The 15,472-nt window shown below is 39.7% G+C and overlaps 1 protein-coding gene across 1 annotated transcript in view; it reads right to left on the bottom strand.

Annotated features, from left to right (window-relative positions):
* The window catches only part of MYBPC1 (myosin binding protein C1), a 95,305-nt gene that overhangs the window by 68,776 nt on the left and 11,057 nt on the right, over positions 1 to 15,472 (bottom strand). The window contains exons 2-3 of the mRNA XM_049782943.1: positions 5,454 to 5,489; positions 2,556 to 2,597 (exon numbers count right to left, since the gene is read on the bottom strand). Coding sequence (XP_049638900.1) covers positions 2,556 to 2,597; positions 5,454 to 5,489 — 78 coding nt within the window. The remainder of the gene's footprint in view (positions 1 to 2,555; positions 2,598 to 5,453; positions 5,490 to 15,472) is intronic.

Raw genomic sequence — 15,472 nt, 5'->3', positions numbered from 1 at the left:
GTCTAACCAATTTTACTAATTAGTGAATTTAGATTAGAGTAAAAAATGTCACTTTACTGTAAGGGGAATGATCCCTTGGAATGCAAAGAGCTGGTCTTTTATTCTTACCCTTAATGACAAAGAAAATTCATGGGCTATTCATTTCTTGCCCTGCAAATGCATTAAATGTAACAAAATATCTCATGTGATTACTATCCACTACATGAGCGGCAGTTAAACAAATACAGAAATTAAATTGTTCATCTTTTCCACGGTCACTTTTTAGGAGATTGCAGTGTGCAGATTTGTAGGACTCTAGAAGGAAGGAGATGAGGAGACCAAAGAGCTGTTATGGCAGTGCCTGAAGATCAAAAAGCTTACATCCTGTTGGGAGAAGAGTAAATTACTAATATTAGATTAAGTGGAAAAACAGCGATTGAACAAACGAGGCCATTGGTCCAAGAGAAATCAAGAAAAGGAAGGCGATATGAACGCGAGCTCGGATTGGTGGGGGGTGGGAAAGTGGGTAAAGGCTTCTATGAAGGAGTGAAACTTAAGCTGAAAGGTTAAAAATCTATCAAATGAACTGAGAACTGAGGGAGAGGAAGACAGGAAAGATTTTAGCAAATTTTGGAGAAAGGTCTCTTGCATTTAAAATAAAATCCTGCAAGATTTCTTTATCAACCAGTAATATATATGTATATATATATATATACATACATACATACATACATACATACATATATATACATACACACACAACAGTGATTATTGCATTCTCTTTTGACTGAAGTATTTTCTGGAAATTTTCATGCCTTAAATGAAAGTAGATAATAGTTGAGGCGTATTATATATTTACAAGTAACTTTCCCCCCACCTTCTTTATTTAGCTAAGGATGTCATTTTCCCTCTTAAACTGATTTGTTTCTTGTGTATATTTGTAGAACAAATATACATAGCAGTTCATATATATATATATGTATATATATGTATGATGGACTGTCCATTTTCTTTACTTCTGAAAATGTTGGATTGAGAGAATATTATTACTAATTTGAGGATATCTTAATCATATAATCTTGTTTTTAATGTATTCTCCAAAAAGAAAAAAAATATTGATTGGTTGCCTAGTTGGTGGATTGCTTAATTTAAACTTAACAGAAAGGCACTTTCTTATTTCAGCATTCATATTTTCAGATTAAGATACCACACAGTTTTGTTTAAACTTTTGACAGTTTGTCCTCTGGGATTACGTCACCTGCTCTGTTGGTTGAGACTTGCAGCTTGGTACAAGTACCTTTCCAAATTTGGAAACAGAGGTAGATGCCATATGCCTTGTGGAAAATAGTGTTACAGTAACTTCAGCCAGGATGTCCAAACATCCTTGAACCCACACATGAATTCAAATTCTAAGAGCTTGCACTGTCTGCACTCCCTAAGCAAATACCCTTGCAGGGGTCCTCAAACTTTTTAAACAGGGGGCCAGTTCACTGTCCCTCAGACCATTGGAGGGTCTGACTATAGTAAAAACAAAACTTATGAACGAATTCTTATGCACACTGCATATATCTTATTTTGCAATGAAGAAACAAAACAGATACAAATACAATATGTGGCCCGCGGGCCAAAGTTTGAGGACCACTGCGGTTGAGAATTAGCATTCATTAAGGTCAAGGACAAAATGAGTGCACTAACATTATATGCTCATTTATAAAAGTATAAATTCAAGTTGCTGAAGAACACTAGTCCAAAATACTGAAAGAAAGCAAAAAAAATTTTTTTACTAATTTATAGAAGACAATAATATCATAGGAATTAGGTAGTGAAATTTGTCATAGTAATAACAAAGAGAAATTTAATATGCTTTTGAGTGAGTCCTATCCAAAAATAAGAAAGAAATATCCCATTATAATTAGAAATAATTGCTTATTCCAAAATTTCAACGACAGTATTCATTACACAAATGAACTTTTAAAACTGATGATACAAATATATTTACCTACATTACTTTTCTGTCATCTTAACACATTCTTGTAATATTTTTATCATTACTATTTTTCTTTAAGAAATGTGGAAATAAAAATTGATCAAAGCACCATTTTTACCAAGACCAGACAGTTGAATGCTCATTTGGTGGAAATAAAAAACTGATCAGACATGAATACCAAATCCAAAGTCAACGACAACGGAATCGATACCCAATCTACAACAAGCTGTACAAGGGGGGAACAGTAGCACTAGCATTACGGGAGAAAAGGAGGCAGATGTGGGATGCATGCTGGGAACAGGGACACAGGGAGGACAACTCTGGTGGTGGGAATGCCCCTCACTCATTGTCACTATGTTCCTCAAATAATACTGTCAAAGAATTGTAATTCACTTCGACCACAATAAAAATTCAAAAAAAGCACCATTTTTACTATGATGCTTTAATTGTACAGATAAAATGCAAAGAAAGAACCCCTAACCACACTGATTAAAGGTAATGTAGAGGAATTCTATTTGGCAATGATTGTTGTTGTCTTTTTGCTTGTGATTTTACTGAATTCAACCTGACATCACTCTGTGCAACTCACCTTTTCCTGGTTCTGTTCCAGCCTCCTTCTCTTTATTTGGTTCTGTGTGAAAAGTACAAGCATATTTTTAAAAGTATTTTAAAGATAGTTTCTTATTATGTGTGAAGTACAAGATGGGTGCATAAGGAAGGAAATAAGAGTTAATGACAACAGAATAGATCATAAATGATGGAACAACCTCATTTATTACACTAAGTATAAATTATTTATTTTTAAACAGAATAATCGTGACATTAAACTTTTACTTACAGCAATTTATAATTATGATTTATTTTTCTAAATATACAATCAATTTTACTTTTCTAATATATATATATTTTTGGTTTTGGGGCCACACCCAGTGACACTGAGGGGTTACTCCTAGCTATGTGCTCAGAAATCACTCCTGGCTTGGGGGACCATATGGGACGTCGGGGATCAAACTGAGGTTCGTCTTGGATCAGCTGCATGAAAGGCAAATGCCCTACCATTGCACTATCACTCCGCCCTTTAATGTATATTTTTAAATACTGAAATACACAGTACAGGTTTTGTGAAAATATGTTTAATAATTCTGGGACTATATTAAGCCAGACTGCAGTAGTATTGAGAGTAAAATATGACACTTTAATTTAGACCCCAGCAAAGCACTGACTTTTAAGGAAAATTTGATCCGTGTATTGCTTCTAATAGTTTAAACTTTAAGATAAAACTATATACTGTATATAATATATATTATATATTAATATATATTATAAAATATTTATATTGTGTGATAGTTTCAAAGCAAATATTTTGGGGCACTCATCAATATTCAGAATAAGAGCAGCAGTAAGAACCATAGTCCCAGAGAAATGACCTCAGGCTTGCCTGGCTAAAGTCGTTTGATTTATAATCTTATTAGTGTAGAAACTGACAAATATGTCTCACCAAACATGAGCTCTTTTTATAGATTGATGAAAAGGGACCTGAATCTTAATTAATAAGGTCTATTTTAGCAGCATTTGAAGGAGATATGTTTTAGCGATAGGAGGTCAATTTTGTGTGGTGATTATGAAACAGAAAGTGGGAGAAATATAATTGATTATATACTATTGATAAAATCAGAAAACTGACGATAATCTGGAGAACAGAAAGCAAAGATGATGTTTGTGAGGACATGTGGGTTCTTAGTGTACTTACTGTTGGACAAATAAATTATAAGTTTGCATGTCAGAGACCAGAGTGATAGTCCAATATCTAGGGCATTTGTCTTACTGTATATATGGCAGACCCAGGCTTAATCCCTGGGACCCCATAGGAGTCTGCTAGGAATGATTCCTGAGCTCAGATCCAGAATTAATTATTGAGCAATTCTGGGTGTGCTTCCCCTCCCCACATAAGGAGTAAACAAAAAATATTCAAAGCAAAAGGTCATACTTTTACACTGGGTTGGGAGGAAGCAAAAGATGAGTCTTGTCTTTATTTGAACTCATTGCGACCCTTGCAATACTCTTCTCAACTACTTAAGAATTTTATAGTCAAATCTGGCATTAGCAGGTCAAAGATGCTCTAAAGAGCATTTAGATTTCTCAAATTGCTCTCCTAAAAATGATGTTCAGGATAGAAGAGCTTTAAACATGTCCAAGAAAATGGATTGCTAGACATTGCTGCCTTCGTCAAGTCCTATTCTCAGTACACCCCACAACTCCAGGCTTCACAGCGCATTTCACTTTGGAGTAGTCTGCATTGAACATACCACCTTGGGAGGTTCTTACAATACTTTGAGGTTTTAACATAGTGATTTGTAATTGTTCTCTGGGGTGTTTTATTTTCTACTTGACCATAAGAAACTGAATACAGAGAACTGTTTTCTATTTATATTTTTATAATTTCTTACTATACCTGGTACAGTACGTTTGCACCTAACAATCAGCAAGTATTTTATGGACCACTCTGTATTCCATGAGTGACTCCTCAATGGATGCTAGTCCTCATCTTGGGCAAGGAGTAAGAGTGATGAGAAAGAGTATATTGGTCTTATCATAGAAAACTGCACACCACTTTGGTTGCCTCCAAGTTAGGGGCCATTTGACTGGAGAGAAAGTGATTGTTGATATCCTTGTTGAACATTGATTATTCCATTTAGGCTTGTCTTTATTCAAATTTTAGGAATATGTGAATGTAGGTGATTGTATCATCAAACCCTCACTCTACCTGTTAAGGAGTTTGCTGGGACTCATTAATGCTTGTTTTTGGTTCTCCGCTATTTGTTGTTATTACCATTTGGTTGATTACAGTGGATCAAAAATAAAAGCTCTGAGGTGGAGCTTCAGAGTCCTATGGTGATTTATGATGGCTTACTTCAAGTTGGGAAAGGGCTGTAGAATGTCAAGTGCTGTGGGGGGTAAAAGGTCTAATCCCTGCTCTCAGAAGATGTAGGTCTTGTTTGCTCTAAAGTGTGTAGAAAAAATGCTGCTAGTCCTTCAGTCCTTCAGAGGTTCAGCCTTTATGACTTGAAAACACAGGCAGAACAACTTTTGCACACCATGAAGGGTTTTGTCAGCAAGCTATCCATAGAACTGGAGCCATAGTACAGTGGTTAGTGTGCTTGCCTTGCATGTGGGTCAACCTGAGTTCCATCCCTGGCACCCCATATGGTCCCTTGAGCACTATCAGATGTGATCCTTGAATACAAAGCCTAAGAACTGCTGGGTGTGGCCCACAACCACCACAAAAACAAAAGACATGCTACCCAAGTTAGATCAACCTGAGAGGGTTACATAACCACAGCATATTGCTATCATTATTATAAACCTATCACAATTACCACCATCCAACTTCTTCATGAGTGCTCACAGCACTGAAGATGGCTAAATCTTGCTGGATTGGATGCTCTGCATTTGCCTCCTGGATAAGTGAGGCAGTATTTTCACTCACCTTCTGGGGATGGGGCTGGAGTTGCCACTTCATTTTCTAGAAATGAAAAGAATAATGGAAGTGTTAGGTGTCCTTAGCACTTGAAGAAAGTTCTTTTTTAGAGCCCCCTGCTGTGTGTGACACACTACTCTGGAAGGCATAAAACCTGTGTTTCCTGGCAATAGGTAGGAAGCCAGAAAAGCATTAATGGTGGCACTAAGAATCAATTATCTTTTTTGTGTATGGTGTGAGGTTTAGAACTGACAATTTATATAGAAGTTTCCAGAAGCTGGTAATAGCATAGTAAAGAAAAGGGCACAGTTATCTTTGTGGAAATCCAAGTTTCCTTGCCACTGAATTACCACCTCTGTGCCAAAGTGGATTGGGCATTTAAAAGCATCGGACCTACTTCCCTTCACTGGAAAAATACACACAAATGACACTCATATTGAATTCAGAGGGTTGCTATGAAGATGAAACAAGACACAGAGAGTGGCCAATATGTACCTCTAGAGTCCAAGATGCTTGTGTCCACATGCAAGTTGAATTCAGCAGTGTCAGAAAAAGGGACCCTGCCTTTTCCCAGAAACTTAGGCCACACATCTCTGACTTGGTTCTTTCCACAGGAGAGTTTCCCAAGTTGATTGGACCCAAGTTCTCTCATTTTGAAGCATTTCCATTCATTCTGAGGCTTAATGCTGCTTAGTGGGCCACAAAATCAATTTCTCTCACCTTGGTTTTTGGAAATGCCTATGTCTGGAGCAGATCGTCACCTATGTTTACCCAAAACTAGCAAAGTTCTGACTTTTCAACTTTCGTGCCTGATTTTGAATATCCAGAATCACAGGGCAATCTAGTGGGGAAATCTGTTAAAGAAACTTCTGATGCCCAAGGAGCTAAGGCTAGGCCTCTGACCAGTGTGAGTAGAATTTCTCCTGCCAAATTGCCATGGATTCCTAGGACTGAAAATTAATGTCTAGAGGGGAACCAGTTGTTCTTAGTTTGGGGCATAAAGAAGCAATTAAAAAGTATCTTCTAGGACTCCCATAACAATCACAGTTGGAAATTATCACTCTGGACAAGAACTGAGAATTGAAAGAAAGTAAAGTGATATGTATAATACCTCTTTAGTAACAATATTGCAAACCACAGTGCCTAAAAGGGGAGAGAGGAGAGAGAAAGGAGAGAGAGAAGAGAGAGAGAAGAGAGAGGAGAGAAAGACAGGAGAGAGAAGAGAGAGGAGAGAGACAGGAGAGAGAGAAGAGAGGAGAGAAAGGCAGGAGAGAGAGGAGAGAATGGCAGGAGAGAGAGAGGAGAGACAGGAGAGAGAGAAGAGAGGAAAGAGGGGGAGAGAGGAAAAAAAGAGAAGAGAGAGGAGAAAAGAGGGGGAGAGGAGAGAGAGAAAAGAGAGAAAAGAGAGGGAGAGAGGAGAGGGAGAGAGGTATCTGCCATAGAGGCAGGCTGAGTATAAGGGGACAAGAGGGTAACCGGGGAACTTGTTGGTGTTAATGAACACTGGCGAAGGGAAGGGTATTGTATGACTGAAATTCAACCATCAACAACTTTTAACTCCGTATCTCACAATGATTTAATAAATACATAAACAAACAGTTTCTGTTTTAGGGATTGGAACAATAGTTCAGAGGGTAGGGCATTTGCCTTGTGCACAGCCAACCCTGGTTTGATTCTTAGCATCCCATATGGTCCTCCAAGCCTGCCGGGAATAACCTTTGAGCAGAGTCAGGTACCTCTCCTAAACCAAAATTAAACAAATAAATAAATAATAAATAACAAATATGGATTATCTTCTGAATAATTATTCAGTAAAATCAGAGGAAAAATTGAACTGTATACAGTATGAGATTCCAGGGAGTGTATCTTTGCTAGTTTGTGTCTCTCCCACAAATAGTTCTTTCTGAGAAAAGAGGATAATATTGCACAAACAATGCTCCAAGTTATTATTATGTGTGTACCAAGTGCCCTTATACTCTAATCAGGCTGGAATGAACATGGCAAAGGGAATAAAGAGCACTGTAGCCAGAAAGCAGCCCTGCAGAGAAGCAAGGAGACAGCAATGTCTTCTTCCATTGCTAAATTTTCAAGCTGGATTTGCTGTAATAAAAAAATTTGCTTGGGCTGAAGTGGTAACACATCAGGTATGGCGTTTGCCTTACATGTGGCTGGCCTGGATTTGCTCTCGGGCATCCCAGATGGTCCCCTATGCCTACCAGAAGTAATTCCTGAATGCTGCCTAGTGTGGCCCAAAATACTTTGTGTGTGTGTGTGTGTGTGTGTCCCAAAATAACAAAAATAATTTTATTTCATTCATAAATAAGCATATTAACATTTTCTATTTTTGTTTGTTTTTGTTTTTTCAAAGCATTTTAATTGAAGTATCAAGATATATGATACTTTAAATCATATTTTATATCTAGAGAGACTGAGTCCCTCTAGCTTCCCCATACCACATAGCCCAGGTAAGCTCAATTCTTTTTTTATTTATTTTTTTATTTTTGGGGGGGTCACGCCCAGTGGCGCTCAGAGATTACTCTTGGCTCTGAGCTCAGATATCGCTCCTGGCAGGCTCAGGGGACCATATCGGATGCTGGGATTCAAACCACCGTCTGTCCTGGACTGGCTACATACAAAGCAAATGCCCTACCACTGTGCTATCTCTCGGGCCCTGTAAGCTCAATTATATAGACAACATATTGAGGGTTTTTTTGTTTGTTTGTTTGATTCTTTTCTTTTTGTTTTTTGGACCATACCCGGTGACGCTCAGGGGTTACTCCTGGCTATGTACTCAGAAATCGTTGCACTGGTGATGGGTGGTGTTCTTTTTTTTTTTTTTTTTTGGTTTTTGGGCCACACCCGGCATTGCTCAGGGGTTACTCCTGGCTGTCTGCTCAGAAATAGCTCCTGGCAGGCACGGGGGACCATATGGGACACCGGGATTCGAACCAACCACCTTTGGTCCTGGATCGGCTGCTTGCAAGGCAAACACTGGTGTGCTATCTCTCCGGGCCCGATGGGTGGTGTTCTTTACATGACTAAAACCCAAACACAATCATGTATGTAATCAAGGTGTTTAAATAAAATATATATATATAAAAAAAAGAAAGAAAGGCTCAAACTTAAGCAATCTAGAGAGTTCCCCCATTAAAAAAATATACACTGGTGATGGGGGGTGTTCTTTACATGACAGAAACCCAACCACAATCATGTTTGCAATTGAGGTGTTTAAATAAAATATAAAAAAAATCGCTCCTGGCTTGGGGGATCATATGGAACGCCTGGGGATCAAACAGCTGTTCCTCGTAGGTCAGCCGAGTGCAAGGCAAATGCCCAACCACTGTACCACCGGTCCAGCCCCAAAATACTCAGTTTTGATCATTTTGACTCTTGTTTTTTACCTCACTGTTTCTTTTTCATCCCACATATGGGAGAGATCTCAAATATATATATATATACATATATTTATATATTTATATTTATATATGTATATATACATATATTTTATTGATCTGGTGACAGCTATCACACCTATATAGAGATCATCTGAAATTCTATAAAATTATTTACAATTATAAATTAATAAAGTAATATATTAACACTTTCTTTTTTTTTTTTTTTTTTTTTGGTTTTTGGGCCACACCCGTTTGACGCTCAGGGGTTACTCCTGGCTATGTGCTCAGAAATCGCCCCTGGCTTGGGGGGACCATATGGGACGCCGGGGGATCGAACCGCGGTCCTTCCTTGGCTAGCGCTTGCAAGGCAGACACCTTACCTCCAGCGCCACCTACCCGGCCCCTATTAACACTTTCTAATGAAAGAGAAAAACTATATAACCAAGGGAAAAGACTCATCATAGCTAGAGGTCATGGCTATGGCTCCAAGTTTAGAGCACATGCCTAGTATGTGCAAAACTTTGAGTCTGAGCCCCACACCACATGCTCCCTAACTTTTAGTATAATGGATGTAGCCCCATTAGTTTCCAATGTACTTCCAACAATGGCCTTTATTAACAGAAAACAAACACAAAATATTGTTTGGCAAGAGATAATGTGATAGCATGTGATGGAGTTCAAAGAGATAATCAAAGCACAGGATTTGTTAGATGCTTTACTTTCTTCACAACATAGGAAGATTATAGTGCCAGTATCAAATAGAAGACAAACCCCTTCATCAAAGCATTTTATTTTCAGAGCTCTGGGTACAGAAATGGAAATCTAATCTTGCCTTCTTGGCTTTAGATGAGTTATTATGGCCCACAGATATCAGAGCACAAAGCCAATTTCTTTGACACTCTATCTTTTGGGTTCATTGTCATCCAAAGCCTGATCACCTCTTTCTGGCTCAGAATTTTCCATAGACAAATTCCTCCACCCACCAGTCTCTGTTTCTCACAAATATAGAGAATACTTTGTCCACTACTGAGTTTTAGTTTGTTCTACTTAACAGAGTTTGTTACTTGTTTGTTAGCTAATTAAGTCTACATTCTTTGGGTTAGCATTTAAAATCCTTGATGGACATATTCTTTCCCTTCCTTTATCTTATTGACTCTCTCCTTGTGACACTTCTGTTCTAGAACTGGTTTCTCATTCTGCTTTTTAGATGAGTGATATTTTTGTTCTCAAGAGTCCTCTTGCCATTTGTCTAATGTGATTGGCTCAGACGGGCCAAAGTTCGAATCCTAATTCTAAGTCTTGTTAATTGTGTGATCTTGGGTATTTCCTTACCTCCATCAGTATTGATCTCCTCAACTGTGAAATAAGAATAACAAATGACTTCTTAGGGTGTTAGTCCTATATAAAGGAACAGCACGAAGAAAGAGCTTGATAATTATTAGCAATACTGCAACCATTCTTTGGCAATCTTTGTCTTTCACTCTTGGAACTAATTGTTCTGCTCTGCTCTCATTCCTTTCTCCTGAAATCTGGACTATATCCTAGTGGAAACTTTATTCACTAATAATTTTTCTGGTTTTGTTGTTGGTTTTTTTTTTTTTTTGGTTTTTGGGCACACCGGCAGTGCTCAGGGGTTACACCTGGCTGTGTGCTCAGATATCACTCCTGGCAGGCTCAGGGGATCATATGGGATGCCAAAATTCGAGCCACTGTTAGTTCTGGGTCCACATGCAAGGCAAATGCTCTAACACTGTGCTATCTCTCCTGCCCCTATTTTGCAATAATTTTAAATTGATTTAATTTTTAATTTTTTATTTTTTCTACTCAATTCCTAACTCACTCTTTGTATATATATCAAATGTGTCAGACTTTTTTAGAATCTATGCAAACACTAATTCATAAGAAAATTTCAGAAGTGAAGTCAATGATGAATTCAAAGCACTTTATTCTTTGTACCAGCCTTTCTAATTTATTTTCTTTTTTATTTTTTAATTAAATTTCTTTATTTTAGACATTGTACTTTACAGAGTTGTTTATAATACATTTATTTCTGGCATTTGATATTTCAACTCCAATCCCATCACCAGTGTAACATTCCTTTCACTGTTGTCATCAGTTTCTCAACCTACCCCTTGGCAGATATGAATAATTTGTTTAATATTGTTTGATGCAACTAAATGTTATAAAAACATTAGAGTTATTTTTTAAAAAAATAGTTACCAAAAGACTTTATTAAAAAAAAATTTGTGAAAATTGTCATATCTTGCAATGGGATCATTTGCCACAGCAGTGTTTCATGGGGGGCAGTATGTCCATGAGATTTTTCCTGCTAGTTGGACCTCTCTTTCAAGAGTTTTATGAGTCTATGTGATTGGCTCTGTATTGCAAATATGGCTTCAGTGACTTCTGAAAGTACAGAGGCATGAGGGGAGGCAGCCTGACCTTGTTGCAAAGTTCCCCAAAAATGTCAGCCACAAATCCAGCACACTTGGAGTTTGTTGGCAGTTAGGAGTCTCTGCAGAGATGAGTAAAGAGGTGGTAAAGCTGGGTCATTGCAAGGAGACAATTGTAGGGTGGATCTGTGTGTGTAGCCCTAGAGCTTTTGCAGGGAGAGGTGAGGGGATGGACTATCCCTGCCCCTTCCTTAGGGCCCTAGTGCAATCAGCTGCCATGCTGATATGTCCATAATTTTTCTCCATTAGCTCTCTTTTGAGAGTCAGCCTCTGATTTGTAATGTGACTGTGGCACCAAACTGGTTTGCATTCAATGGAACTTTCTTCTCTTAGATCATAAGCTTCCTGAGGACAAAGCTCCTGCCTCCTCCGGAGAATATGTCCAGCAGGTGCCCCATAAATAGAGATGACTGGCAGGCAGTTCGTAGGGCACAAAGCCTTTTCTACTCACTGCCAACAAGATTGCCCAGCACTTGGAGGGCAGCTTTCTCCATCTACATTACCAGCAGGGAACACTATGTCTCTCATGGGTGACCCTATTGCTGGCTGTTACTCCTAGGCTTTTGCCTGGACCCATCATATTCATTGCTTTCTTTCTGTCTTCTGCTTCTTAACAAGGGTAGGAGAATGATAAGGACTAGAGCTTTGACTAGTAGAGATACATTCCTTGTCCTTTTTCTGGGGTGGATGTCTTACTTTACCAACAACTATGTCAACTAGTCAGTTCCATGGTCGCCTTGTTCCACCCTTGGAGCCTGTCAGGAAGTTACTGAATCTTGGGATGTAGTGCAAATGAGTGTTTATTGGGGTGAGGACCTGCCAGCTTTGTTTCCTCAAAAGCCAAGGGTAGATTCCAGGGGGAGTGTCTACTAGGTGAATAAGAAAATACACTATTAAGCAGGAAGATGTAAGTTGCTTTCCTGAAAAGGCATTTTTAAACATAAAAAGGGTTGGAGATATAGTACTAGGACTAAGGTGTTTGCCTTGCAGGCAATTGACGCCCTATTCAGTCACTATGTAGTCCCTTAAACACCAACCAGAAGCAATCTTTAAGCACAGAATCAAGAGTAAGTTCTGAGCACCACTAGGTGTGGTCTAGTAACCAAAAAATTAAAAAGGAAAATAAAAAATTAATGAAGAAATAAAAACAAAACAAAAATAAAGTTAAAAAATAAAACAAACAAGGTACCCTAAAATAAATTAACCCATGAAAATAATTTAATGAACAGCAGCAAAATAAAAATTAACACACTCAGAGCATATTTATATGACTATAAATCACAGGAAATTCCGAACAAGCTGGCAGCAGCACCAGCAGCTAAGGCTGGCCCCTGCCTCCTCCTTGGGCAAGAGCTCCTCTTCTTTGATCTTGTCTGCAGATATTCACTTTCCTTTTGCAGCACTGAAATGCTGCCAAAATCTGGTCTATTTCTGGTGGATTTTCCCTATGACCACCTACTGTAAGAAGCACAGATATGCCACGAATGACATATGACACAGTGAGCATTGGGGCAGGCTAATTTCATGACCACAGAGCCACAGGCGAGGCTATTAAAAACATAGCTCCTGGGCCTGGAGAGATAGCACAGCAGCGTTTGCCTTGCAAGCAGCTGATCCAGGACCAAAGGTGGTTGGTTCGAATCCCGGTGTCCCATATGGTCCCCCGTGCCTGCCAGGAGCTATTTCTGAGCAGACAGCCAGGAGTAACCCCTGAGCACCGCTGGGTGTGGCCCAAAAACCAAAAAAAAAAAAAAAAAAAAAAAAAGCTCCTGGGGCCAGACCTATAACACAGCAGGTAGGTAGGCCTTGCATGCTGCCGAGTGGGTTTAAGCCCTGGCAACCCATATAGTTCCCTGAGCCTGCCAGGAAGGATTGCTAAATACAGAGCCAGTAGTGCCCCTGAGCACTGCTGGGAGTGCCCTGAAAACCAAATTTTAAAAAAGCATAAGGGCTGGAGCAGTGGCACAAGCAGTAGGGCGTCCGCCTTGTAAGCGTTAACCTAGGAAGGACTGCACTTCAATCCCCCCCCCCCGCAACCCATATGATCCCCTAAACCAGGAGTGATTTCTGAGTGCATAGCCAGGAATAACCCTTGAGGGTCACCGGGTGTAACCCAAAAACAAAACAAACAAACAAAGCATAGCCCCTGCAGCAGAGGCTGAGAAGCCTGCTGTCTCCAGTCCTGGCATGGCTCTCTCGGAAGTGGTGCATTCAGAGTTCAATGATCCGGGTTCTCTGTCAGGATGACTAACAAGAATCAAATGTTGTTTTACCCAAAATTAACCTGCCTCAGGTATAAACAGTTCTATACCTCAAGATGATATAAACAAACTGGAGCTCTCTGGCTCAAAGAGTGCACTGCTTGAGTTACTGGAAAACATTGTATAGCTCCACTCATCTGCAATCTAGCAAGCTTGCTGATGGTATAGGAAACATTCGTGTGTCATATCATCATTGCCACAAGCATAAAAGACAAAAAGAATATACAACAATACTAGGATTAAGATTTGGGTGTGTGTGGTTTTCTTTTCTTCTTTTTTTGTTTTTGTTTTTGTTTTTGGTCAACACTGGCAGTGTTCGGGGGTTACTACTGGCTCTGCACTCAGGAATCACTTCTCTCAGGCTCAGGGGACCACATGAGATGCCGAGGATCAATCCCAAATTTCCGGCATGCACAGGAAAAGGCCCTTCCCATTGTGCTATCACTCTGACCCTTTGTGTGTGGTTTTCTTTTAGTCAATTTGGGGAACAGAGATTGGGGGGTCACTTCTGAGGATACCAGTTTGACATGTGGTACATTCTGAGGATGTAGTGCAGCTCAGACCTTCAGTGTTGGGAATAATCTGAGCACAAGATGAGATTTGGGGGCCACACCTGACAATTCTGAGGGGATTCCGAGGTGCCAGGGGCCAAACTGAAGTCGGATGAAAGCAAAGCATCTGTCTTAACCCCTGTTCTATCTTGCTGGTATTTTTATAAAATAAAACCTAATTAAAAAAATAGGGAGAGCCATCAGCAAAAGAGGAGTGAATTGAATAAATCTGCATAGAGAAAAGAGAAACGTTTTTTCACAGAACACTTTTTTGCCTGTTCGTTTTGTGTGTTTGTTTAGGCCACAACTGATATGTCGGGCTATTAATGGCTCAGTGTTGAGGAGTAACCTCTGTCTTGGTGTGGGAGGCTAACATGATGGTTGGTGCTTCAAACTAGGGTCAGCCACAAACTAGGCAAATTTCTCAGCTCCTTACTCACTCTCCATCTCAGAAAACCTATTTGGATTCTGTATCTGTTTGTGTGTGCTAAGGACTGAACCTAATGCCTCATTCAAGCAAGACAGTATTCTGCCTGCCTCTGTGCTACACCCCCAGTCCTGCATTTTAAGACACGTTTTAATAACTGATTAAAAAAATTTTTTTTGCTTTTTGGGGTCACACCTGGTGACACTCGGAGGTTACTCCTGGCCATGCTCTCAGAAATCGTCCCTGGCCTGGGGGACCATATGGGACACTGGGGATCCAACCTAGGTCCGTCCTGGGAGGGCCAAATGCAAGGCAAATGCCCTACTGCTGCATGACCACTCTGGCTCTAATTTGCTTTTTTTTTTTTTTTTTTTTCTTTTTGAGCACATTAGGCTGTGCTCGGGGCTTAATTCTGGCTTTGTACTTAAGAATCCATGCTGGTAGAATACCCTACCTACTGTATCATCTCTCTGACCCCAGATTCAAAAACATTTATTTTTATTCTTTTATTTTTGTTTGAGCCAGACCCAACTGTGCTCAGGGATTACGCCTGGCAGGCTCAGGGGATTAAATGGAGTATTGGAGGTTGAACTTATGTCGGTAGTGTGTAAGACAGGTGCCTTACACCACTCTACTATCTCTCTGGCTCCTCAAATATATTTTATTTACTTTTATTTTTTTGGTTTTTGAGTCACACCCGGCAGCACTCAGGGGTTACTTCTGGCTCTGTGCTCAGAAATCACTTCTGCAGGCTCAGGGGACCATATGGGATGCCGAGATTCGAACCACTGACCTTCTGCATGAAAGGCAAATGCCTTACCTCCATGCTATCTCTGCGGCCCCTGCTCAAATATATTTTAATAAGGAAATGGAGTGATAGCGCAACTGGTAGCCTTGCATGTGGTTGACCTGGGACCAATCTAGGGCCGACCTGGGACGGA

Source organism: Suncus etruscus, chromosome 11 (assembly GCF_024139225.1).
Source record: "Suncus etruscus isolate mSunEtr1 chromosome 11, mSunEtr1.pri.cur, whole genome shotgun sequence".
Classification (NCBI taxonomy): Eukaryota; Metazoa; Chordata; class Mammalia; order Eulipotyphla; family Soricidae; genus Suncus; species Suncus etruscus.
Note: the sequence above shows the minus strand (reverse complement) of the source record. Positions and strands in the feature narration are given on the sequence as shown.